This window comes from Orbicella faveolata, unplaced genomic scaffold (assembly GCF_042242905.1).
Source record: "Orbicella faveolata isolate gen_17 unplaced genomic scaffold, um_ofav_v1 contig_1, whole genome shotgun sequence".
Lineage (NCBI taxonomy): Eukaryota > Metazoa > Cnidaria > Anthozoa > Scleractinia > Merulinidae > Orbicella > Orbicella faveolata.
The window spans coordinates 15196227-15222234 of NW_028301536.1; the positions used below are offsets into that span (position 1 = coordinate 15196227).

Below are 26008 nucleotides of genomic sequence, written 5' to 3' on the forward strand. Positions count from 1 at the left end.
CCCACCAGCCCCCCCTACCTGATAAAAAATGAACGGTCCCCTATATTCCAATTTTAACTGTACTTCTTAGTTTTGTCACGTTATTCAAGATGGCGCGATCAATGGTGCGATGTAATAATAATGAAAAAATAGACACTATACATGATCATAGAAATTTCTTTTTGCTACAGTTTGTCCACAGGTGTTTATTTTTTTTTGCTCATTCATATCTCACACGCTAGGTTAATGTTTTGCTAAGCTTGCGATCTCGACGAATTCAAGAAAAATAGAAGGTCTGTGGATCGGACAGACTATGTTTCTGCCTACTTGTTTACCTAGGCTTGCTTTGTATAAAAAAGTTAGAACCTTTTGTATGCCGTTTTCATGTTACTACAAGTTAATAAAGTTACATTTTTTGCAATAATGTAATCAATACATCTTATTCTGTTGTTTAATGAGAACCTTTCCGCTCGATCGGAGCAACCTTTTTCCGACCAGGAAATTGCGTTCATTTTACATTGTAAAACCAGCCTGTTTTCTAGTGTAATTATTATTTTTCTCCAAATATTAGTCGGCACAAAGTGCACGTGTCTCTAATCAATCATTCGGAGCTCGAGCGGAATTCATTTGGAAGGAAATTGGATTAGACTTCAGGAAGAGATTAGCTTGCCTTCAAGAGGCTCAGAAATGGTTTAGGTACATCATCATAAGGCCTTTTAGGGTATCCGTCGATATCCGAGGTTAAGTTAAACTGAAAAAGGCGTGAAAAAGAACTTTTTTTGTAACATGACCGTCTAAATGAGGAGTGATAAATAACATCCTGACCATCAGCTTTCTTAACGTTATAAATAGCTGAGGTCGTGACAATTTTATTTAGTCCCGTCAGATGACAAAAAAGATTTCTCTAGTGATATAAATGCTTGATAAAACCTTGGCTTGCATACATCATTTCCGTTTTTACCACTTTGCTAGCAATTCCGTTCTCTTGTATTAGTTCATTTCAACAAATTTTACTGTCGTTGGGTGACTGAGCAGCTTAAACTGACCATATTACCACACCTTCAAGACCAGGAATGGACCAATCACGATGGCCAATGACTATCTATACACTACCATGACTGGCAGATATCTCGCAGACAATTTATTTCAAACCAACAGACCCTTCGGCTTTAGAAACACTGCCAATGCAGGCAACGTCAAAAAGCTGTAAGGACTCGAGAGTGGTTCCTGTTTCCTGGTTCCTGGTTTGGGACACTAATTGCTTGTAGGAGCATTATGATAGGTCACCAGTGCGGTATGCCTACCAGAAAACCAGTAAACCGCAACATTTAATTAAGTGTTCTGTTCACAGTTTTTTTGTTTGTTTGTTTGTTTGTTTGTTTGTTTGTTTGTTTGACTGCCTGCATGTATTTTTCCTCATTCCTGTAGAGGAATAACACAACTGCTGAGTGTTGTTGGGGTAAAAGTCTGTTGGTTTAGGAACTCTATGAAGTGGACGATGGCCTCGTCTTATCATTATTCATTCTCGGTATTTGTACATTTTGCGGTCGAATACGAATGTAAATTTCCAAAATATCAACCCGGTGTCTGGTCATCCGGACGAAAAAGTACAAGTCCAAAAAAAAAAAAAAAAACACTAATTATAAGGAAAACGTGTGTTAAAAAAATGAAATTGAAATTGTAAAATGTAACAAGAAATCTTTCCTACGTGTTTACTCGATTGGCAGTGTTTTGAAATAGAATGAAAACTAAATAAAGCTGCTTATTCATTCAGTGCGATGTTTCTTTTGTCCCGTCAAGTAGCGGCAGTATTGTGATGACGTTAATTCATGTCGGACCATTAAGAGTAATTTAATGGTTCGCTTTAGTTACTGGTAAACGAGACAAAAAATTGAAGTTTAGCAATTTACTGACAGCATGAATTCGTATATTTTTCAGTTTGTTTGGGAACGGAAGTTTTGGCGTCAGTATATCAGAATGGCTTGTCTCGTGTTGACAACTAATGAATTGCTGTCAAAAGTAATTCTAGTGTCATCGGTTGTTCATCGAAGCGTGACATGTGTTAAATATTCCACGTTCTGTTTTGACGAGAGCTTCGGTACAAACTCGTTTCATCGAAGTTTTCGAGTGGTACCAGGAACCCTACATTCTGGACACTTAGGAAAAAGTCCAGTTGAAACATCTGTGGCCTCGGAATCCGTAACTAAACGAACACATGAATGGGAAAGCGAATCGAACAGAACAATGTCGCGTGCACGCCAACATTAGGGAGCATGCTGAAATGAAATGACCGATCCTTCTCGTTAGAAGACGTTCATTTACGTCAAAAGACTACTGGTATAATTCCAGTTTTACACAAGGTAAGGTTCACAAATCCAGCCATGGTATACCGCTGTTGTTTGCTTCTTTGCCAATCGCTTGCGCTCATTACAAAGTCAAACGTCGTCTCCTTTATATTGAGCCAACCATCGAACACCGGATGTGTCAGAGGGCAGTTAGCCAGTGTCTAGTTGAATGTCGCATCGTCTCTTCTCTAGACGGGCCTATTTGCTGGCACTAGAAGAAACAGCCGTAAACAATCGATAGAAGGTATGCCTAGTTCTCTGCCTTTCCTAAACATCCTGATTATCGCTTTTTCCCGCCGCAGGAACGACGAAATTCTGACCGTGAAGAAGGCGCCCCGTCAGGACTCCCGACAGAAGACGCTCTCCGAGTACGTGAGCCAATGTTGGCTGGAGTTTCAGAGGACATTATAACGTTAGAAAATGGCCTTAGCTTTCTTTGGTCGTGATGGTATATTCAGCGTTTTCATTCTTCTCGGAATTGTTGGAATTTCAGCTCAACAATCTGGAGGTAGGTCCGCAAACAGGAACCGTACAATTTTGTCGAAGGTTGTTGGTTTCGTGGCGAGATCACGTAAATTTGTATACATTCAGATTGTGTATAGCTTTACAGCTGCTCGCATAGAGATGCTCGTTAGAATGGTCCGCTGATGACGAATAAACAAACTTATAGGAGTAAGGGATCGCACATACAACTTGTAATCAAACTCTTGCCAAAACTGGCCAGAATTTTGGAATTTGTAAAAAAATTGGCCGTTTAGGAAAATATGAATCGAAAATCTCGCCGTCGAGTTAGAATTTTTACATGCAACTGATTCAAAGTTTTTCGACTACACCATTTGTCTCAATTTTAACCATTCTATATCCCTTATTATATGTGAAGCTGGCCAGTCCTTCATTTTTGTTGACAGTTTGAGTATTTATTTAGAAAGCTAACACAAGTATTCCCAGCGAGGAATGTCATGTTCTTGTATTGGAAAGTGCGGGGTGCGCTGAGTGAAGCCATTTGAAATCATGCACTGTTTGGTTCGCCGGGGTAACTGAATACTATTGTTTAATTTATTTATTTACAACCCTTATTGATATATTTTTAAACCCGAACTATGAAATTAAAAAGCCCTAAAGAACATTCTGAGCGTAATTGAAAGTGAGTTTATACTGTAATTATCCAGAATGGTGCTGTTTTTAATTTCAATTTTTTTTTACGTGCGGAGTTCGATCAACAAGCGTGGTACATTTGTAAAGTAGCACAAGGAATTTAAATAGCTTTGTTTGATATTGGTTTTGGAACATGAAAAATTCCTCCTCGAGAATTACTGTTTTTGATATTTCCTTTACTGAAAAGCACCCCAAGGCTAATAGGAAGGTGTATTTTGAATAACCTAAGAATCTGCAGCTGATTTGAACAATTATATCATGTGTATTCAATACATGACCTCCGGTGAAACGGTGAATAGCGAATGTTTTCGAAATTCAGACGAGGTAAAAACGAAAATTGATGTGGTAATTTCCTTGACTAGCTTTTAATTCAGTTGCTCTTGTTACAGAAATGTTGACAAATTCAGCTTCGCGCTTGTCACTAGAACCGAAGGTTTTTTTTCCTTCTTAATTTCTGTTTCCGTGTCTTCAATGTAGATCATAAAGACGTGGAAGAAAACTTAACGTATTCAAAATTTCATCAGTCGGAGAAATAACCATCGCATATCAGCCCTTAGTGTTGACAGTTTTCTTTGAAACGATTCAGTATTAACTTTTTTGCAAAACTGCGCGACCCCAATCGACTTGTATTTTCGTCAGCATAAAGTATCAAAACGTTTTGAAACACAGTGAACCTGTTTTTGATTGAAATTAAGCACCCTGGAACAACGCAATAGCAACACAAAACCGCCACAAAAAATCTCCCGGACAACTTTCAATACCTTAGCTCTAGAAACGTTACCCAAAACCGAGTAATTGCGAAAAAACGAGCTCCTCCGCAGATCTGGTTTTCATTTGTATCCATTAAGTGGGGTTTCTTTCGAAAGGTATACCGTCCATTTCTATTTTTTTTTTTTTTTTTTTTTTAATTATGCTTTTTTAATTCTTCTGTCTGTAAGCGGATTGGAGAGTCGTTGATTAAATTGAAGTTCGAAAGTGCTCGATCAGGTTTACATTATTTCTGCACCTGTCGGTTTGCATTAAATGAGGGAGAATATTTTTTTGTTTAATTTCGTTTGATTGTCAGTCGGTGCGTCTGTTGACATTCAAATTGTAAACATTCTATACGTCTTTATTAAGGCGCCTATGGGCTTTTAGATGAAATGTTTGCATTGCCTGAATGTAGAGTTTCAACTATGTGAAGTACCCTGCGTACTGAAATGTCAAATCTTTCATGGCCCAAATATTCTACAATGTGAAAATAGTATAAAAGTCAAATGAATGCACCAACGTGACCCAGAAGGGACGCTCGGATTTATAATAGGGACTAGTTACTTGGCAAAGGTAGTTGGAAGAAGAAAAAGACAAAGAGACACACAAACAGAAGAAGAATTGCCATTGTGTTCTTAATTCTTCTCTACCTTACAAAAAAAGGACAATGACAGGGCGAGAACGAAATGGGATAATAGCTTTCTAGCCTTTCTGAATGGTCCACTACACAACAGAAAATCTTAAGGCTCTATGCTTCTACCATTTTAGGAAGTTAAAATCGCACCCAAAATGTTTCTACGTAGAGATCTAAAGATCCTGCTTTTTCAAAAAAGGCTTAAAAAAGTGGTTCACCGTGCTCGTTTTCGAGATAATGCGCTTTGAAGACCGTGCGTTTTTAGGAGCTGCGGCTTTCGTTATTTTGAGACGATCTTAGTTTACAACTATCAGCAACACAAAAAGCTACATTAGTGAAATTTAGATCACGTAAATGTACTCAATTCAACAGAACTAAGTACATTAAGTAAACTTTTGCTGCTGATATCGTTCTTTGAGGTAGAATAGGCCTTGAAAAAGATTATACTTTAGGCTTGTCTGTCCTCATTTGAGGAAAACGTCGATCGCACGAGAGCAGAAAAGACGAAATATTTGAAACTTCTCACTTACAAATTTCTTTCATTTTGTTCTTTTTAAACGTCGCTTTTTACATGCACCGAATCTAATTGCTGAATCAAGTGCATGTAAAATGCGACGTTTAAATCAATTAAATGCGACATATTTCAATTAAATGCGAGTTCAGTCGAATATTCGACTGATCCAGTTCGACAGTTGATTTAAACGCCGCATTTTACATGTGCCGAATCTAATTCATAAATTATGTTAAATTATATTTTACCCATAACACAGTTTTATGCTGCATGACATGCGCACAACAAGCTGAAGGGAATTTTTGGCGGCAGTTGCAGCAAGAGATGTGATGTATCATGTAGAAGGAAGGCTGTTGAAGATGCCAGTATGTGTATTGATTCGCTCCGATTATGTAATGTAGTTATGCAAAACCAATTAAGCTTAAGTTTCGTCCTTCAATCAAAAACCGCTCTGTGTTACATGACATGCGGAGTAGGAAAGCAATATGGCGACTGTTGAGTATAATAGTGTGTGCGGTGGTTCTTACTTCTCTTCAACAAAGTTATGTAGAAGATGGAGAACGAAGTCTATGAACTTGAATTTGAACAGGAGAGTGAAACGAAAATCAGAGTTTAAGAGGCAATGCACTGCCATCTGCATTATAAATCGCCCCATTCTGTTTGCTCGAATGGTGTTTGAAAGGTATGAATGATCTTAACGCAAAATGTGCTCCTTATCATTGTCAGCCGCATTGGTGGGAAACTTGGAGCGGAGTCAGCTGGGAATGAACACGTCGCTCGCGCTCAGCAATTTTATTCGGCAAAAAATGCGACGTTTAAATCAAATCAGCCGAACTTATTCATTGAAGTCGACTAAAATTAGTATTTGATTCGGCGCATGTAAAATGCGACGTTTAAACCGGGCCTTAGAGAGTAAACTGCAGGTGAAGTTAACGCAACCGGTACCAAGCTTCCTAACTTGGCCCCCCGAAAAAATTCTTTAGGGGCAAATGACGTCATCTCCATGTTCGTCCATGTACTTTCTTTCGGGTGTTGTGCAATATTGCGGACTCTAGCGGATAAGTTGTTAGTTTGAAGTTAGTGTTAACGGCTCTTATTAACCTTACAGACTTGCAGCTGTCTTCACGAAATGTGTACGACTTTTCGTATGAACACAAAGCTGTAGTTTGACTGGTTGTTGTGTACCCTCTTCTCTTCGACCAAAACCAACGCTGCTTTCTGCTGAATATATCAACGGAGGATATGTGTAGTTTTACTTGGCTGGCCTAGATTTCTGTGCGCAAAATGTGCAACATAAACCCAGCGAAAGTGTTTACATAGGAAAAGAGTTCAACTCCCACAGGATTGTTTTGGTTCACCAACATGTCAGTCCGGCTCCGTCTCATTGTTTCGGAAATGAAAATGCTCAATAGCTGTTCCCCCAAAGCCAAGGCGATTCAAAGTCGTGTTCGTAAACAGAATAATTGTCCTAGTGTTGGTAATAAAGCACGTCGTCTCGCATACCGACGGAACAGGCAACGTTTGTGTCGATTTACACGGTCCGGAATCGCATGAGTTCCGGTCAGTATAAAACATGGACTGCGGACTGCGGTCTGCGGTCTGCGGTCTGCGGTCTGCGGTCTGCGGTCTGCGGTCTGCGGTCTGCGGTCTGCGGACTTCGGACTTCGGACTTCGGACGTCGGACTTCGGACTGTGTCTAAAACACGGACTGAGGTATGAAATGCGGACTAAGCATTACGGACTGGGTATAAAACACGGACTCAGGTATAAAACGCGGACTGCGGACTAAATGCGGCCTACAGACTACAGTCCGTGTATTATACTGACCGGTCGTGACTAATATTACGTAATACATGTATAAACGAAAACGAACCCACTCGTATGCAAGTGCATACGATCAATTCATTTGTTTTCGCCCCTGCTGGAGGGAGGCCAATTTCACGTCTACTTAACAGCTCAGGCACAAAATGCTGTTCCGAGAATTTTTGCTTTTTTAAGATACCAAACCTACCAATACTCGAACGCACCCTTTAATCTACGATTACTACTAGTTTACCGAAATATTCCGTTTGGATGAAATTTTCCCAAAATGTCACATGCCTACCAAAGGATGAAGAAACCCGTTCATCTATTAGTAAATGTCAATATCAGCTTCCATTTTTAAGAAAACGGCGTCATTTCTCTGCTGACAGTTCAATTTTGACCTGTTCTCAACTGTATTAGGTAACCCGGACAATCAATTGGTCTGTTTTGTACGTCTCGTATCAGACGAATAATGATATGTCTGTTTGATGCGTCATCCAGATACACTAAGTTGTTAAGTCGTCTGCCGTCGACTTGTTTTCAATATCATGTATAAAGTTAAAGTCTGTGTATAAGCCAAGTGGCTTATCAGGCCGGATCTTATCCCGGTTAATCCTGTAGCATGAAACGACTTGAAGTATTTCTACTCCCCCATGGATGAGATGTTAGTCTATCGCAGGGTTACCTCCAGCATTAAATTCGCCCGTACCCATTTATACACCGGGGTGGAGAGAGGCACTGTGAAAGTGAAGTGTCTTGCCCCATAACACAACACGATGTCCCCAGCCAGTATGACGTGTAGCAAGACTTATTTTAAATCTTCTTGCCTTGATTTCCAGTTCCTCCTCAAGTGAAAAATTCTTCTCCTCCAAGGGTCGTCAAACCCGTTGGTGAAGAAGAAGTCAAACTGGTCTGTAACGTGAGAGATGCTCAGAACTACACGTGGTATAAAAACGGTAAAGCCATTCTTCAATCGTCCGGACGTTACACAGTAAGGAGTAAGAGATTTCTACGAATAACCGGCCGCGTTCAAAAATCCGACAGTGGAGTGTTTGTTTGCGTGGCAGCGAACAGTTATGGAAGTGCAAACTGCACCATAAGATTGATAGTTGAAGGTATAACTTTTTTTTTATCTAAGTGGCCGCAAACTTATTTAATAAAGGTATTTATACCATGCCATAAAAAAATACAACCAATCAGAGTGCAGGAAAGCAGTTGTATACTCGACGGTATTACGCCCAACCTTTCCATCGTGCGTCGCGCGTATATCGCATGTGTTGTGCTGGTCACTGTATTTTTCCATGGCATGGTAAACCGTATAAAACAGTTATGCAGTGATTTCTCGTGGCCCACCATGGAACATCCAACTTGTTCCCAATATTTTCTTGGTATACACACTCACATAAAGGCTCGTGTGAGAAAATACAAGTGACCCATGGGATATTTCATGCTATACTACTCAAAAGTGTTGCATAACTAGTATGAACTGGCGTTACATTGTTTCTATTTTTAAGCATACAAAGTCTCCATACAAATCTCTATAAATTTGGGTAAAAAATTTCTCCGCATATCTCGCATAAGAAAAATTGCTGTGACCAGAATTTTGGCGAGAGTCTTTGCATATTTACCTTCTTTCATTTCCCAGATTCTGGACTTTATCTATTGACCGGCTTTGATTTTTATTTTGATCTACTTTGAATTACGTGACACTGAAAACCAGCAATTGTTCATTGCTTTACCCCCCTCCCGTTCCTTCCAACAGCAACAACAACAACAACTTTTATTATGACTAGCATATTTACAATCTTACAGAGCAAGTAAAAATTATCAATCTATCAGTTATCCAATCTATCATCCCGCCCTGTAATTTTTTTCCTTTCCCAAGAAGTTTGAGAAAATAGTTTTTGCGTAAACTTACTCTCTGAACAGGACCGTAGCTGCTAACAGGGGGGAACCGAGGCACTTGCTTGGGTAAAGAAAAACATGTATGTGTTCTAGGTTTCTTTATGAGGCTAATGACCAAATGACGAGAACTCTTCCGCGATAGTATTTGATGATTAGTATATCTAACACGCTCATTTTGTTGATTTGCTCTTTATTTAGACCCAACAGTTTCACCTACGAACATTACAGGAGGTACAGCTTATTATTACATCCTCAGATTTAATTACAAATCTTTTATTTTCCATCACGGTCCAGTTGTTCGGAAGCCGATTAGCGCTAACCCAGGGTGACATGTTTATCCGGGTTTCTTTTTCCTTTGTTCAAAAGCATTTTCTCCGATCATCAAATTGAAGACAAAGAATAAACTGAATTTGCTATTTAGGTCATGAATAAACAAGACGAAGGACTTTCTGAAAGTCTATAACTAGTTGTACTTGATTAAACAGAAGGAATTCTAATAATATCGCTTCTTTTTGGAATCTACATGTGGTGTTCTCAAAGAGTGGGAGAAATGCGTTATTCCCAAATGTGATTTAAGCATACATTTTGTTGCACATGTCCTGAATGTCCCGTATTACCAGCATCTGTGATGACTTTCAACATAAAATGAAAACCGCTCTAAATAAGAAATCTACTCTGTTCTATGCTTCTGTGAAGTTAAAAACGCTGTTTACTTGTCAACTTTACAGAAAAGCCACAATTCCTTTATCCAACGAAAATGGAGGCGATAAAATCGGCTTATAAGGAAGGCGACAAGTTTACACTGACGTGCGAGGCCAAAGGTGTCCCAGCTCCGGTAGTCACGTGGTACAAGGATGACAAGGTGTTTCAAGGAAGACACAGAGCCGGCGAGTTTATAGCAACAAAGCAATACGACTACGTTATTAACTTCTTTGGAGTGGATATCGCTGATGAGGGGAATTACACATGCATCGTATCGAACATGTATGGCCGATTAACATATTCGTACAACTTTGACGTAATTGGTAAGTAGCACGGAACGTTGTTCTCTTTTCACTTTATAGAAGCGCAGTTTAAAAAATTCACTGTATAGAAGAAATCATGTAACCTGCGACCAGGCGTTCTTTTATTCTAATCTTCCGCTGCCGCGAAGAAAATTGAAACGCCTGAAGGTAAGTGTTTCGCGTCGTTCTGTGATTGGCTCAAAAGCCTCGCATGACACTCTTTGTAGCCAATCATTGAGGGGAAGCATGCTGTTTGTTTTTTGTTTGTTTTGGTCAGGCTGTTGATTAGGAGAAAACCAACATCAATCCTGATTGAATGAGTCGTTAGCACGTTTTTCCGCGTTAGCCTTTGTTGCCCACTACAGAGATCAGGTTTTAGTAATCAGTAGAATCGTGATGAAAGCGAGTTATAAACTGACAATATTCCCAGATTTTCATTGTTTGTATTTGCGATTCATCTGTAAAAGGATTGTTGTATTGTAATCTTTAAATTTGTAAATAAGTAAGAATCTCCAAAACATTGTGTGACGTTTACGTGACACGTGCGTGACCCAGCATCTTTAGACAGTGCTACAAGGTAGTTATCAATCAATGTACGTGAATGTCATTACAGTCGAAGTCTTTGGCGAAGAAGCTATGCCTTTACACTGCCTTTTTTTCTCCTAAAGAGAAAATCCGCAGCGTTCCTCACATATTTATCATATGGGAACAGGAAGAACCTGTCTATGCTGGTAGCAACCTTGAACTGCACTGTATTGTACTCACAAAGGATCCCGATACTAGATATCGTTGGTATTACCGTGATTCTGACGTCCCGGATGACAAGAAGTTAGGCACTCTCATAAACCAGAGCCTGTACGAACTAACGCAGCGTCAAAACGGCGACCAAAATGGCCAAAATGGCCAACGTTGGCCAAAATGGGAGCTAAAACTGAAGTTGAAAAACGTGTCTGCGGCTGATTCCGGACAGTATGCATGTCAAGCTGAAAACGTTGTTGGTAATGATACACGGTTCACCCACCTCAATGTCACAATCAGACCCATTACCCCGTCAGCAACAGGTATGTAAAGGAAAGTGTTTGACCGACGAGAATAAGCAATACTTTAGCCATAGTGCTCTACCGTAAGATCTCCTCGACGCAGTCCAATAGAAATCAATGCCAGCGGCTGACCTGTGAAATGCCGGACAAGTTGAGATGAGCCGGCCACGAAAACGCTGGCCGATCTCAGTACGTCAATAACTCATTAAGCGTGCGCAATTTACAACATTCACCAAGAGATTTTCCAAACTGTTCAAATAGAATTCTTATTTGTTGAGTAAGGTCGGACTAAACTAAGAAATATTTGAGTCGATGACATTTCCCACCGACTTTGCAACCAAATGTCCATCCAACCAAATGTTTTTCTTCTGGACTTAGTACTAAGTCAATAAGCTAGGGTTTAGGAAAACCCCGCCTTACGAGCAGCTTAAGAAAGCTCAGTCGTTGACTTTACGTAAGTATTCTTGCGGATAAAGGACTGTGCAACAATTACCAGGAGGGGGGCTGTAAAACCAGAAAGGGGGGGGGGCACACCAAGTAAACTCATACCCTAAGGGAAAGGGGAGTAACGGTTACATGTAAACGTCTCTTTGAAAAGCAGGGTGGTGGTATCTCATTTTCTTATGGGCAAGATGACTTAAAGATTCGAATACCACTTATGTCTGACTAACAATGATACTCATTTATTTCTTGAACTGTCTATAAAAGACAGGAATTGCACCGAGCTAAAATGCACTCCGGTTAGCCTAAACACCACTTTGGTTAGCCTAACCAACACCACAGGTAACCTATATGGCAACATTGTTTGCCGGTGAAGCGCTCTGGTTAGCCTCCAGTGGCTTTGAGTCAGCGTTAGCTAAAATTAGAGCTTACTTGGGAATGGTTACTTGTAGGTCTTTGATAGGGTTGCAGTTCCCGTATTTAGCTGCATGTTTAACTGAATGTATTTAGCGGCCAGTTTTTCGTGACGTTTTTGTTGAATAGTTTCCTATACAATTTATATATTGAAGATTGTCAGAATTGCGATGATTAGGGACGCGAGAGCAGTGTAAGGGGATCTGCAGGATTTAGCAGATTGATTGATGATCGATCCATTGATTGATTGATTGATTGATTGATTGATTGATTGATTAATTGATTGATTTTGCTAACTGGCTGATGATTGGTTAATTGAATGATTGATGATTAATTGATTGATTGATTAGACTGACTAATGATTTATTGATTGTTATGAATGACCTATGACTGATTGAATGACCGACCGACCGACCGACCGACCGACCGACCGACCGATCGATCGATCGATCCATTTATTAATTCGCAGTTTTGAATAGATAAAGTGTCTGCCTCTATTTAACAAGTTTGTTTTCATATTTTTCTCAGGTGCGCCAGTGATCACCACTCTGGTAGATACGCGTACCCCTGCCTCAGAACATGCGCAGTCAGATCCACCTTTATTAACACCGCTGGAGATCGGCCTGTTTGTCGCGGGCGCCGTCATCATGATAGTGCTGATCGTCGCTGTCCTTTGCGTCTGTATACACGTGAAGAACCGTAGGAAGAGTATGAAGCTACCGGACGCTAAATACGACGTTGCTAGGGAAAGTGTTGTCATTGAACCACAAAGTTTCTCCCGAAGGACGGCATCTGTGTCCTCGACTGGATCAGCGGCAGCTTTGTTCATGCGACAGAGGAGTATTCGTGGTCGCCTGGAGTCGAGGCTAACACAGGTAAGGACTGGTGATGAACAATTTAAATAGCTCATAGGTAACGCTGTGTTGTTTTGGGTTAAAGGATGAGTTAAAGGACGAGTTTGGAATGGGTGTTTAAATTAGAATAATTCCATTGAATGGTGTAAAATTAGAACTTGAATGTTAATCATGTGACGGACCGTAGAAAATGCTGCAAGTGCACGTGAAAGAAGGAACCGATCAGATATTTAAGCAAACACCAACAAGTCAAACATGTTTATGATTGTTATCTTGCCTGTCTCACACTCATGTGACTCTCTTTAGGTGTCGGAAATCGAGGTGCCATATGACGAGGCTTGGGAGCTGGATAGAAGCCAGTTGGTTTTCTCTGAGATACTGGGCGAGGGAGCGTTTGGCCGAGTTCTTAAAGCAGAAGCTCTTGGTCTGGGTTTCACGGTAGCTGTCAAGATGCTAAAAGGTGAATAAAGTGACCAGTAGACCTAGTAATCTGGCATTCCCTTCCGCTAATTCTCAACCGACTAACTGAGGGACTAACTCTTTCCCGGGATCTTGCTCAGAATAAGCGCTCGCCGAGGAGAGAACCATCTTAGTTTCCAAGACTGCACGTGGTTTCAAAACAGATCCATTTTAGTTTTGTTACATGGCTGCTTATCGTTGTCATATCTTTATTTTCCGAGTTTACGCTCATTTCCCTTCTTTCCTTTCTCCTCTGCATGTATACATTTTCCTTTCAACATGGTACGACCACTTAGCTAAGAGTAGCTTGTTGTATTTAAAGGCATTAATTACAGTAACGGAATTTCTGCGTTATACGGGTCTGGATTTAGTTCTTATCAAAGACTGGGTGAGAGCACGATCCGGCAAGGCTTTGAAACACGACCGAAGAAATACCATACTCCTGTTTACTTTAAGAGTCTTGTTCAATTCAAAGGTTCCTTTTTAAACTTCATCAGTGTTACCCGTAGAATGTAAAGGTGCCTTCACGTTCGTGATTCACAAAGATGGCCTTCGCCACTATTTCCTTCTGAAGCAAGGCAATTTCAAGTAATAGGGCTTCTTCGAGATCCAAATCCAAGATGGCGGTTACTTCGCTAGTTAGTGTTACTGTCTTGAAATGAAAGTACTCATTTGAGGTTAAGCACACGATCATGCTATCAATTTCATTGTAACTTATCGTTGCAATTTGCAGAGGATGCAACAGATCAAGAATTAATGGATTTGGTGTCAGAGATGAAGGTGATGAAAACAATAGGAAAACACAAGAACATCATTAATTTATTGGGAGTCTGCACTCAGGAAGGTAATGTTCCTCCATCTCCTGCGATACAAGGTTCCTTTGAACCATTTACGGGCTATATAGATTTCTTTGGTCGTCTTTTATTCGTTAATTAAGCCCGCACCATTTTGAATGTCTGGAACCGAAACACCTTTGGCAAATGGACAGGAACATGTGACCGGAAGTTCTGAACATTGCTCAGTCCCAGACCTTGCATTACAGACTCCGAATGAAACAAGATAGATGCGGCTTGGCAAACAAAAACAAACAAAATACATAGTACAAAATACACGATACAAAACAGTACCGACTTTACCTTTAAAAAGAAGCAGCGTGGAGGGGTTAGGAATTGTAGTTCGAAGCAGGTTTCCGTAGGCAATAGACAAGTTTGACTTGTCGGAATAGGAGGTACTGATGAAAGCTATTGTTGGTGGGCGAATTATGTTATAGTTTTCACCTCACGTTAGCTATGGCTGGGGCGGATCTAGGGGGGGGGTGGGTTCGGGGGATTCGGTCGAACCCGGTCGAACCCCCTTACTTAAAAAAGAAAATTGAGACGTTATAACTAGCTGACTTGGCCTCAAAATGCCGGAAATCCCTTTTATCCGAGGACATCAAATTTAAAAATTTTCTGCGTGAGGATGCTCCAAGAGCCCCTACAGAGGACCTCCTTCGGCAGTCCGTACCTCGAACCCTCTTCTTTAAAATCCTCTATCCGCCTCAGTTATGGTATTTAGTAAAACTTTGAAACCCGCACTTCAGTAATAATGATAATCGCGAAAATTATTACTCTCGGGCATACAGCTTTTCATTTTAGTTTTCTCTTGCTGGTGAATTTGGAAAGGAAAACCTGCCCTTTTTTGCAGGCTTTGTGTCATTCTTCCCTCTTGTTTTCAGGCCCCTTGTTTGTTGTGGTAGAATACGCGGCCCTTGGCAACCTGCGTCAGTTCCTACAAGAAAGAAGACCTGGGTTAGAATATCATGATGGCGTTGATGCCCAGTCTCCGAAGCAACTCACTGTTCAAGATCTGCTATCTTTCTGTTATCAAGTAGCAAAGGGAATGGAATTCCTCTCATCAAGGAAGGTAAATACTTCACTTATTCAACACTGTGCAAATCCTTTCAATGTATATGCGAGTTACAGTGTCTCTTATTTATACTCCCCTGCCTGCACTCGGTAACAAGAGCCGTCTCTGGCAAACCTTCGTTGAAGCACTAGTAAATTTCCGATTTTTATCGCCCAGTCTAACGGTAGCAAAAGTGTTCAAAGCTACTTTGCAAATTGTCACGTGTGCGAACGAAGACGTATTTCCGGCTACAAGCGCCAACCGGAAATACGTCTGTGTTCACAGGCTACGTCATCATGGACTGATCAGTAGCTTAGCTGCGTCGGAGAAGAAGCTGTGAGCTCGATCCGGTTGAGAAGACCGCAATTTGTCAAGTTTATAACAGCAAAAATAGAGTTGGAAAGAGAAGAAAAAAAAAGGCAGATAGCTGGGAACCCTATGAAGAAACCAGCCGGTTTATGGTTTCTTTTGATTACATAGATTGAGTTAACCTTGAATTTGATACGTTAGACCTTTGTGTAAAAGCTTGATCGATCGCATTGGTAAATAAGGTCCGTTTATTATTAGGTAATTTAATATAGGAAGTAATTGTACTTTTATAACTTCACAAAAAAGAAGAAGTGAAGGAGACTTTATACATATTCTACCAGACCAAATCCCTGAGAAGTGACTGTTTCTGCTAGTTCTTAACTTGGAACTTCTGGGAGAATGTGGGAAGAGTTATGAGAGTATACTTTGCAGAATTATTAGCTAGAGAAATGATGTCTATTATATCTGTTATTCGACAGTGCATTCATCGAGATCTGGCAGCTCGAAATATTCTGGTGGCTAAAGATAGGGTCATGAAGATTGCTGATTTCGGTCTTGCAAGGAACGTGCATGAAGACGATTATTACAGAAAAACAACAGACGTAAGTAAAATAACACATTTATTAATCAGAATAATGTGAAAATAATTCCCCCGTCGCAGCCAAGTGATCTGAGGTGAAAATAGACGAACTTTCCTTTTGAGGATAGGATGCTAGTCTATTACCGTTAAACCCACCCCCCACCCCCACCGTTTTATTTATACACCCAAGTGGAGAGGTCAAGGGGCTCTGTGAGAGCAGAGTGTCTTGCGCAAGAACATAACAAAATAACCCTGACTAGGATGGGATTCAGTCCTCTGGATTTGGTGTTAAACCATGACCGGAAAGCAGCTCCTGGTTTTGAGATTTCATGTTTCATAGCTCTCTTGTTTTTCCTCTCTCCTTTGCTCAGGGAAGACTTCCAGTGAAGTGGATGGCGCTTGAGGCATTGATTGACAGAGTCTACACCACCCAAAGTGACGTGTGAGTGTAGGGTGCCGTGTTGTATGATTCCCTCTATATCTCCCGTTGTGTTGTCCAATTAAACTGTTTTATATGCATTTCTGATGCACATCAGGAGCAGTTCAGTGCTTGATGTAATATATCAAACACGAGAGACTGTGTTTCATTGGGATATCCAAGCACCGAGAAGAGAGTTGAAAATACGACGCGTAGCGCAGAGTATTTTTGACGAAATTCGAGGTGTTTGGATAGCCGATGAAACACTGTCTCGAGTGTTTGATATGTCTTCTCAATCGAAACAGAATAAAGTCGTCAAAATTTATGCTAATTACGACCGGGTATCCAAACCTCCTTCACGGTTGTGATTTTCTTTGGTTTACCTTGATGAATTATTAATGAGTTTGAGACATATTAATCCCGAGCCTTAGTTTTTTGGAAATGTTCATTATGATAAGTGAAGAACCCTTATACGAGATGGTTTTACTGAGAGATTGTCTCTCCCAATTAACGCTCTTGAATCCGCCCTGTATCTTGAACACACTTCCTTCTTTCTTTGGATATTTTTAACTTTGCTATTTCCTTTTGTTTATTTAGGTGGTCGTTTGGAGTGTTGACGTGGGAAATTGTAACATTTGGTGAGTGACCAGTATATTTATTTTTATGGTTAAAAACGTCATGCAACATGTTCTACCAATATTGCCATTGTGCTGGTGTCAGTTTAAACGTCAATACGTTTCGTGGAGTGATCTTTCATTGCCCTCTTTTATGATTTTAAGGTGGCTCTCCATATCCCGGCATACCAGTGGAAAATCTCTATGGGCTGCTCAAGTCCGGTTATAGGATGAAACGACCAATCAATTGCGACAGAGAATTGTAAGTTACATTACTATCCCCCAGTAGCTGGTTAAACTTTCTTTGAAAACAACTTACAAAATGATAGGCTGGATATGACAGTGAACGTGTTGGCGAAATGTACTGATGATGTGGAGTGAAGTTGCTTTCTGCAGGAGTGATTCGAGAGCAGGGTCGGCATCGCGACCTCTCGCCTCATTGTGTTACAGTGCGTATGGAAGTTTGCTTTTTTCAAACAATTGATTTCTCATTTTGTTGCAATTTGATTACCGTAGGTATCAGCTCATGCTAAACTGCTGGAGTGAGTTTGCCGACAAAAGACCAACTTTTCCGGATCTTGTGGGAGAATTCGATCGTATGATAACGATGCTCTCAGACAAGGTAAACGTTATTGTTAGAAGGAAAAGGATTAGGGACTTTTTTATGCCTGAAGCTTTCGAGGAATTTTAACTCGAGTTGTCAAGCTGTCACACTTCTTCGACTTCTACATAGGCAGCATTTATACATCTTACCTACACTAGTTACTCTAAATCACAAAATATGTTCAGTGTTCTGTGGCATTTTATAAAGGTCAGTACACATCAGGAGACATATTGCGGGGTCATGTTACAGTGGACGTTTTCCTCGTGTAACATGCCCGATTTTTCAAGAAGAGTTCTTGTCCCCGCAACCTGTTGCATGCAACTCAGCTGGTTTGAATTCCTTGCGTCTTGAAGCAGGGACAATGTTAATGTGGCATCCTGTGCATTGCTCTTCAGTACAAACTGTCGCTGCTACAACATAGAAATGAACCAATATCCGCTTTGTGTGTACCTGCTCGCGTACTGACTGCACAGTCCCTATAACATGCTTCCTATGTGTACACACGAAGGGGCTTGTCTCCGCTTCATGTCACCGAAATATGTCCGTAGTGTGTGCCGACCTGGAAGCGGTGACAAAACTCTTCTCGCTACGTACAAAGGCACACTGGAGGAAAATTGTCTAACCCGCAATCAATTTCTCCCACCTGCTATAACAAGAAATTTATATTTCTACAAGGCACTACGGCTAATTTATAAAAGAGTATTAAAAACTATTGCCCCAAAATTGTGTGGCGTTATGGTTTAAAATACTCTTTTCCTTTGCGTAGGAATATCTTGACCTTCAGCCACCACTTGTGAGTCCACTGTCTGCAAGAACGCCTTCATCTTCCGAAGAAGACAACGTCTTCGGAAGTTCAGAAAACGTGTGTGATTTGTCGAAAAGTAGCAACAGTTTGAATTTTCACGACGGAGAAGTCTCCCAAGATGGCGCGCATGATGTGGGACATGTTGAAGATGGTGATGGCTACGCTGACATTCGCCGTCAGCCCGTCAATGAGCCACTTCTTGATTCCTGCGGAAGCAAAACGTCGTTAGCTTCTAAATCCTCACTTTTCGCCAAACGAAAACTCGACCAACTCAACGGGAGTATCGTCTCGCTTTCCTCACAACTAAGTAAACAATTTCGTGGGCTAGAAGACAACGAAGAGCACAACAAAGAAGAAAATGTCGGTCTTTTAGATGGGGAAGTCGATCAAGGAAGCGACGATGCTTTTGAAACTGGTGACATCAAAAATTCGAAAAGTTTACCGGAGCCATCACAAGGTGGTCGCGCCTCAGGAAGACCACAAGACAGCGGTGCCATGGAAACAAGTCTGGATTCCGGAGAAATTGATCCTGCTGTATTGATCGAGTACGCACGCCCAGAAAAGACAAATCCCACAAGAAGACCCTCCAAACAGAGCGATGTCTAACGTTGAAGCAATTAAAAAGAAACCTTGGAAACTACAGATAGATGTGTTTGAATGTGCGAGGTGACTGTTTCTTATCTTTGTCTTTAACGGAAATGCTCGTCACTGGAAAGTCCTCGCCTTAAATGGATTCTTGGCGACGTAGTAAAGAGCAGCAGAACATATCCGAGGAAAGAGAAAAAAGGATCAGAGCCATGCTGCCTCGCATCGAGACCTTACCGAGCTTTTGATGCTACCAAGTCTAGCTGCTCTTATATATTGGCACCTGCCTCCAAACAAACGGAACTTTCAGATACCGACAATTTTCGACTAGGAAATGTCAATTACACGAATGGAATGCATTCAATTACCAAGCATACACTTACCGTTAGCTTGTGACGTCACTTACATATGTATGGGTAAGCAAAATCGCACACCAACCTCGTTCTCAGGTTCTCTCTCCTCTGCTTCCCTTGGTCGTTGGAAGAAAGACCCTGGTTGCGGCTGGTCACGTGACCACCCAGAATCTGGATGGTAAAAAAATCTGTTTGGTGGGAGGGGTGGCAGAGTGTTTTGATTGTTGCTGGGAAAAACTTTGTGGGTTTCAAAAACTCGAGCAGTCGCTAAAAACTACCCGCTTTATCGGGATTTAATGTGGAATTTTGCCGATGAAGAATGCTACATTATTTCTGCCGTCTCCAAAATATGGAAGACTTTCGTTCACAACTAAGAAATTCGGCAGCCGAATGAAGCTCAAACTTTTCAACAGTTAGCATATTAAAACGTCAGGTACCGAATCGAAGTGAAACCAGTGGATTAGTCTCTTGAATCTTTGAATTCGGAGGTAATTTATTTTCATCGTGAGCAGCATTTTGGATGTTAAAAAGTATTTCTGTCCCACGGCCGATTAGCCAAGTATTCTGACTTGCATTTGATTGACAGCAATGTAAAATGATTTACAGTTTTGTTGACTTAAGCCTGCACTATACATGTAATACAGTTTCATCAGCATCAGATTTATGTAAATTATATTTAGACAGATTTTTAAACACAGTTCATTGGCACAGTCAAGATTTATACTTTGCAAGATGGTAAATAAAACACCGCTTTATATAGCGAACAATGTGCAATGAGGCTAATTCATGCAGCATGAAACAGCGAAACAGTTTTACTTTTTAGTAATTCAACCGGCTGGAATTGAAATCAGAGTGATACTGGATTTATATAAATATATTTCGTCTGACCTGTGTGAAACTGTAAGACTGGAGAATTTCGAAGGCGTATTTGCCTGTGTGTGGTTTAATATAGAGATGACCAGCGATGACCAGCGATCGCCTTTCTTTCGCTTCAGTTGAGGTCTACAAAAATTATTCGTTAACTCTACCCCCGTGGAAAAGTTTGTGTCACAGGTGGTCACGTGACCAGCAGCAACCAGGGTCTTTCTTCCAACGACCAAGGGAGGCAGAGGAGAGAGAGCCTGGGAACGAGGTTAATCGCACACATTTTCATTTTGTGCCGGGCAAGCAAACATAGATCTTCTCAAAGAAGATGTAAAGACTAAGGTCGTAACGTTCCTTTACTGCCCGCTACTCTTTTCCTCCAAGGTTTATGCCAGTCCTTACGTATCGCAGATACTCAGGAAGTTACTCAGCCAAACAACTGTATTCGCCCTGCGAACCGTAGAGGAGCGAGGCGAACTAGAATTTAAGAGGGAGGACCTAGTTAAGGGTTCTTCTACCCTAAATATTGTAGTTAATAACAAAGTTGGCTGCCCTTTCTCTCTCTCAGCTTGGAAGTTGGGGAGGAAGATAAATATTTCCTAAGAAGGCATGAGATTTTTGTCGTAGACAGTAAGTGTGCAAGCCGTTTGCCAGACTGTTACAGGTTTTTGTTTGTTTTCCTAACGAACAACTTACCCCTTTTATAAAGGAATTTTTTATTTATTTCTTACTATTTTTAAATGGTAGAAAAACATCAGACTACACCGAGAGTCTGATGAGATTTAACTGATTGCTGAGAATTGGTCAAAATTTTGACTGTCAGCTGAGAAATAATGGTTGTTTTTTTATTTTTTTTTCAACCGATAGCTGATATTTTTCTGTCTTATTATTTTACTTTTTTGATAGATGATATTTTACAGTGATAGCTGAGATCTGAGCTAGCACAATGTGGTGATAGCTGACTGAGAACGTGGTCTGACAATTTGATAACTGAGATTCCAGCTTCCCAATTACGCCCCGTCCACCCCACGCCGGAGAAATTTGAAAACGCAGCTTTATTTCTCCGGTTAGGCCTACCGTCCACACTAATCCGTCACGAAAACGGAGCTTTTCGAAACCGCTCTACAAACCGGAAGAATATGAAAACGCCGGATTTGCGTTTAGTGTGGACGGAAAACATTTTGAAAACGGAGCTTTTCGAAAACGATGACATTACGATGTACATGTGATTTCCCTACCCGAGTCTTCCTCAAACACAAATCCAAAATGGCAAAGTGTGGACGAAAAACATTTGATGCGTTTTCAGGGTGAAAACGCCGTTTCAAACTTTTTCTGCGTAGAGTAGACGGGCCTTAACGGAATTAAATTGTAACTTTTGTTTTCAAATTCAAGTGAAGTCGTGCTTCACGATGAAGTCTGTATAGGGCTAAAACAAGATCAATAGTATAACAAGGAAATATTTCATGAAGTGAATTTTGGTTGGAAGCGAGGGAAATTTACCACGAAACGAATGAAAATAATACAAAAATTTCCTGGCTTCCATCTCGAACCTTTGGGACAAATATTGTCCTCCTCTCAGTTGTACATTGTGAGTTAAAGAACCCGTACCTGTCCTGTTCACACCAAAATTCAAATCCCGTAATGGAAAGCTTGATTTTATCTTTAGCTCAACGTATTTAGTTAGTTCAAACGGGGAATGCGGTCGATGCAACCTTGTTTTAGCGAAAAATTTCTTCGGAAAATAATTGTTAGTTAAGGTCTTAAGTACAAATCCCGTTTTCAAGAATGCGCCCGTGTTTACCAGTAGATAGGTTACTAAGCAACACTGTTAGCCTAGTGACACTTTCTGATTGGATAATACGAAAAGTGTTCATATTCTTTGTTCTTGTGGGAGGATTTGAAGAAAAAGACAATGATTTCCCGAAATGTTTTCAGTAATGTTAATATGGTAATAGTCAAAATATCTTAAACCGCACGCCTCAACAGTAAAATTAATGCATGCGTTTTAAAACTCTCAAAGAGTATAAATGTCTGATTAAAAGATCACGGAATAATTGTTTTCGTTGTGTTAAAATTGCCTTAAACAATCAAGTGAATGAGTGTAATACATTTTGTTCCCAGAGCAACTCCAATCTCTTGACCGACGGGGCCTAGACGGAAGCTGCACTAAGCTGGAGTTTCGCGTAAAACCGCGTGAGTTCGCGCACCACAGTAGCGAGGGAACCCCGAGGGGAGAGGATGAATGGGTAGGGTTATTGCGAAACTTACTTGAGAGAAATACCTTTCGATCCAGTAACTAGTTTCCTTCCAAATCTCTCCTCTTCTCTGAATTTCCAATTCCTAAATGACATGCGCCTGTCAAGGAATCATGGTAGTTAAATTCACGGGATGTCTGTTTTGATGAATACATCCACCATGATTCCCTGCAAGCGCGTCTCACTGAAGGAATTGGCCATTTCTCTCTTAACGCAAGTCTATCAATTTAAGCATCTTGTTGATTCCATCCTCCGAAAAGTAAACATTTTCAATTAAAAACAGGTCACGTGACCCTTAAGCGCGAAGGGTATATTCCACGTGATGGATTATCATTGACTGAGAAGTGGAAGAAGGCAGAAGTAAACTAATTAAACGAAGCGGCATTAGGGAGGTTGGATTTTCCAAACGCTCAATGCAGTAACTTGTACCTTTCGCGAAAATCACAGACACTGAAACTACACAATTTCTCAGCAAAGCATTTTTATTTCTTAAAAAAAACTAATTCATTCAAAACAAGTCTAAATAAATAGCAGCTAGGTAATATATAAATATGTAAAATACTATCGATCTCAGCAAATAAACAAATGTATTGCAACCAAAATACATCATGTAGTTTTTTCACAAAACATTACATTTTATATTCAATATGAATAATCGGTAACCTTAGTATAATAATTCTACCATAAAAATATTGGAAGAAAATGCTAGTTCGCCATACATGCAATCTGTCTTATATTTCATAAAATTCTCCGCTGCTAGTTAGGTATGGGCATGATCGTCGCTGGACAGACATCTTAAATTGTGCAGGAACTGATATGAACTTGCGTGTTCAAGCATGACCCTTGGGTGTCTTTTATGTCATAAACAACCTGGTCTAAGTAGTCCAGTAACACAAAGTTACGTAGTTGAACTGCTCTACGAGCGCTGATACCTCTCGCACTCTGAAACAAACATGTGAACAAGGAGTTAGAACTGGGATCACCAAAGCAAACGTTTATTTCGGTTTAAAAGTACTCTATTTCATTCCAATCAGAGTAGAGCTGTTTTCAACTGAGTGTCGTAACACCAAAACCAAAGCAATTACGTTTACCAATCACAAATTACAAAGACAATCCAATGAACCAATCAAACCTCAACGCAGACACATGTAGTCACAATTGGTTTTGGTTTTACTTCTGACTAGATGACCACGTGGCCAACAAGTCATTTTGAGTTTCTTTTTACCTCTGTTTCAAAACCAGTCCTGGGGTCCGTTTCTCAAAGGTCCCGAAAATTTTTCGCACCCTGAAAGCCGTAGCAAAATCTCAAACCTTATGATTACAGCTAGAGCTTCAGTCGTATATTCCTCTCTGTTTTTTGACAACGATCAACTAAAAATGGCCTTGCGGGCCCGAAAAGTTACTGGGCGTTTCGAGAAACAGGCCCCTGGTGCACATCTGCGTTGGATTTGCAAGAGATTGAACGTGCAAGAAAAACTCATTTCCATACGAAAGGTTTTGCACCAAGACTCGTTTTGAAACAGAGGTAAGAGCAGCTCGAGAAAGGCTTGTTGCTTAACGTGGCAATACAAACCAAAAGAAAACGCGAATTAGTTAGGAAAGTCAAGTGAAAACCACTCATAACCGCTCTATTAATTAAATCAAACTGTCAGCATGAAGTATTTCGTTAGAACATATATATAGCATCCTCGTCTCGGAGAGGCGATGGTCAGCGCATCAGTGTCGACAGGCTCTTGAGTGACTCAAAAGCCCGATTCTTGAGTGGCAGTCTTTGTTGCAGCTGGTACAAATGTAGTTGGAGGCCTCACGAACTGATACTTGTCGTTCCTTTCTCGCCGCCCGCTTGATTGTCGCCTCGGCCCTGGCCTTCGTCTCGGCCCAGAGTGCCCCCTCCTTCACACCGTGACGCCAGGCGGCGCGGTCTTGCGCGAGGACCTCCCAGGTATTGGAATTGAATTCAGCGAGTCGCAGGTCACGCTTGCAAACATCCTTAAAGCGAAGGAGAGGTCGGCCCACGCGTCGGGCGCCCTCCCACAGTTCCCCGTAGAGGACTTGCCTTGGCAGGCGATCGGGTTCCATACGGTGAACATGACCGAGCCACCGTAGGCGTCTTTGGATGAGTAGTGTAGGGATGCTCGGCATGTCGGCTCGTTGAAGAACATTTCGTTAGAACATTGTAACAATAAACTTACCTTCTGATGAGCAGCCAGGGATGTCATGGCGGTCATATTCACTTTTCTCACCAGCAAAGATGCTGGGTCTATATTAATAACAAATCTGTGACGGACCTGTATTGAGAAATGATAATACCGCAGATCAGGAGGAGTAGTTTCATTATTGTATTTTCTTGACTTGAAAAGGTAGGATTCCTAACTAGGCTTATCCCGCTATTTGACGGCATATGGCCGCACTGACTAATGAAATAAGTGAATCAGTAACCCTTGACGAATTAGAGAACGACATGATTCAAATAAACGGAAGCGGAACAAATATTTTGAGAGAAACTATAGCACTTTCTGCGTCAGGGAGACACAGTTAGTGGTATACAGTCTGGACAAAAATCTCATGATTGTAACAGACGACTTTGACCTTCGAAGCATTTCACCCCAATTGGACAATTCCCTTCTGATTATCGAAAGTTCTCTTTTCAAATGTTCATACTAGATTGGATAACAAAAAGTATAGCTGGTTTTCATATGACGTTACTAAAATTCGAACTACAAAACTATTGATCTTCCTGAGATTTTACTTAAACGATGTATAAGAGCAGCTGAAAACCAATATTCATACAAATTTTCGCTCCGAATGGGTTCTTGGTTTTGTGATACACAACGCTTGAATTTCTAGGCTTTTTGCGTGACGCGGCATTTACATGACGGCCTAGAGAGCTGTCATGATGGTTAAAAAAGGTGACTTATTTCGGGAAACTTGGCTATCTGAACAGTTCATGTCTTAGAAAAGTATTATTTTAATGTTTTAGAGTTGCTCGAGGGATAAATTCACGGTTTTGTAGCAAAAATCAGTGAGAGATGTTTCTGTTGGTTTCCGACCGCCATGTTGGTGCCCATACGGATGGGCACCAGCATGGCGTCTCCATATAAATCTCTATAAATTTGTGTAAAAGAATTTCTCCGCATATCTCGCATAAGAAAAATTGCTGTGACCAGAATTTTGGCGCGAGTCTTTGCATATTTACCTTCTTTCATTTCCCAGATTCTGGACTTTATCTATTGACCGGTTTTGATTTTTATTTTGATCTATTTTGAATTGCGTGATACTGAAAACCAGCAATACAGAGAAAAAATGTATGTTCGGGAAGAGGTACAGGATTACATGGAGGAAAGTAGATTAGAGTTTATCAAGAGAGGATAAAGGGTATGACAGTTAATCCTTCATATAGGCCTTACTCCAAAAGTAATCCTTCTTAAGTTATTTTTAGA

The 26008-nt window shown here is 40.7% G+C and overlaps 1 protein-coding gene across 5 annotated transcripts in view; it reads left to right on the forward strand.

The window, feature by feature from the left end:
• Nucleotides 1-22367, forward strand: part of LOC110061249 (fibroblast growth factor receptor 4-like) — a 42834-nt gene extending 20467 nt beyond the window's left edge. For 2 of the 5 annotated variants that reach the window (XM_089291480.1, XM_089291483.1), the window contains 13 exons: nt 9281-9313; nt 9811-10107; nt 10755-11147; nt 12510-12856; nt 13142-13295; nt 14028-14138; nt 15012-15199; nt 15970-16092; nt 16442-16512; nt 17086-17126; nt 17268-17364; nt 17619-17724; nt 18473-22367. In XM_089291480.1, coding sequence (XP_089147606.1) covers nt 9281-9313; nt 9811-10107; nt 10755-11147; nt 12510-12856; nt 13142-13295; nt 14028-14138; nt 15012-15199; nt 15970-16092; nt 16442-16512; nt 17086-17126; nt 17268-17364; nt 17619-17724; nt 18473-19117 — 2606 coding nt within the window. In that variant the 3' untranslated portion in view covers nt 19118-22367. Of the gene's footprint in view, nt 1-1974; nt 2340-2626; nt 2833-8016; nt 8293-9280; nt 9314-9810; nt 10108-10754; nt 11148-12509; nt 12857-13141; nt 13296-14027; nt 14139-15011; nt 15200-15969; nt 16093-16441; nt 16513-17085; nt 17127-17267; nt 17365-17618; nt 17725-18472 lie in introns of those variants that run through there. The other 3 variants (XM_089291489.1, XM_089291494.1, XM_020768084.2) reach the window with 2 other exon arrangements.
• Nucleotides 22368-26008: the final 3641 nt, after the last annotated feature.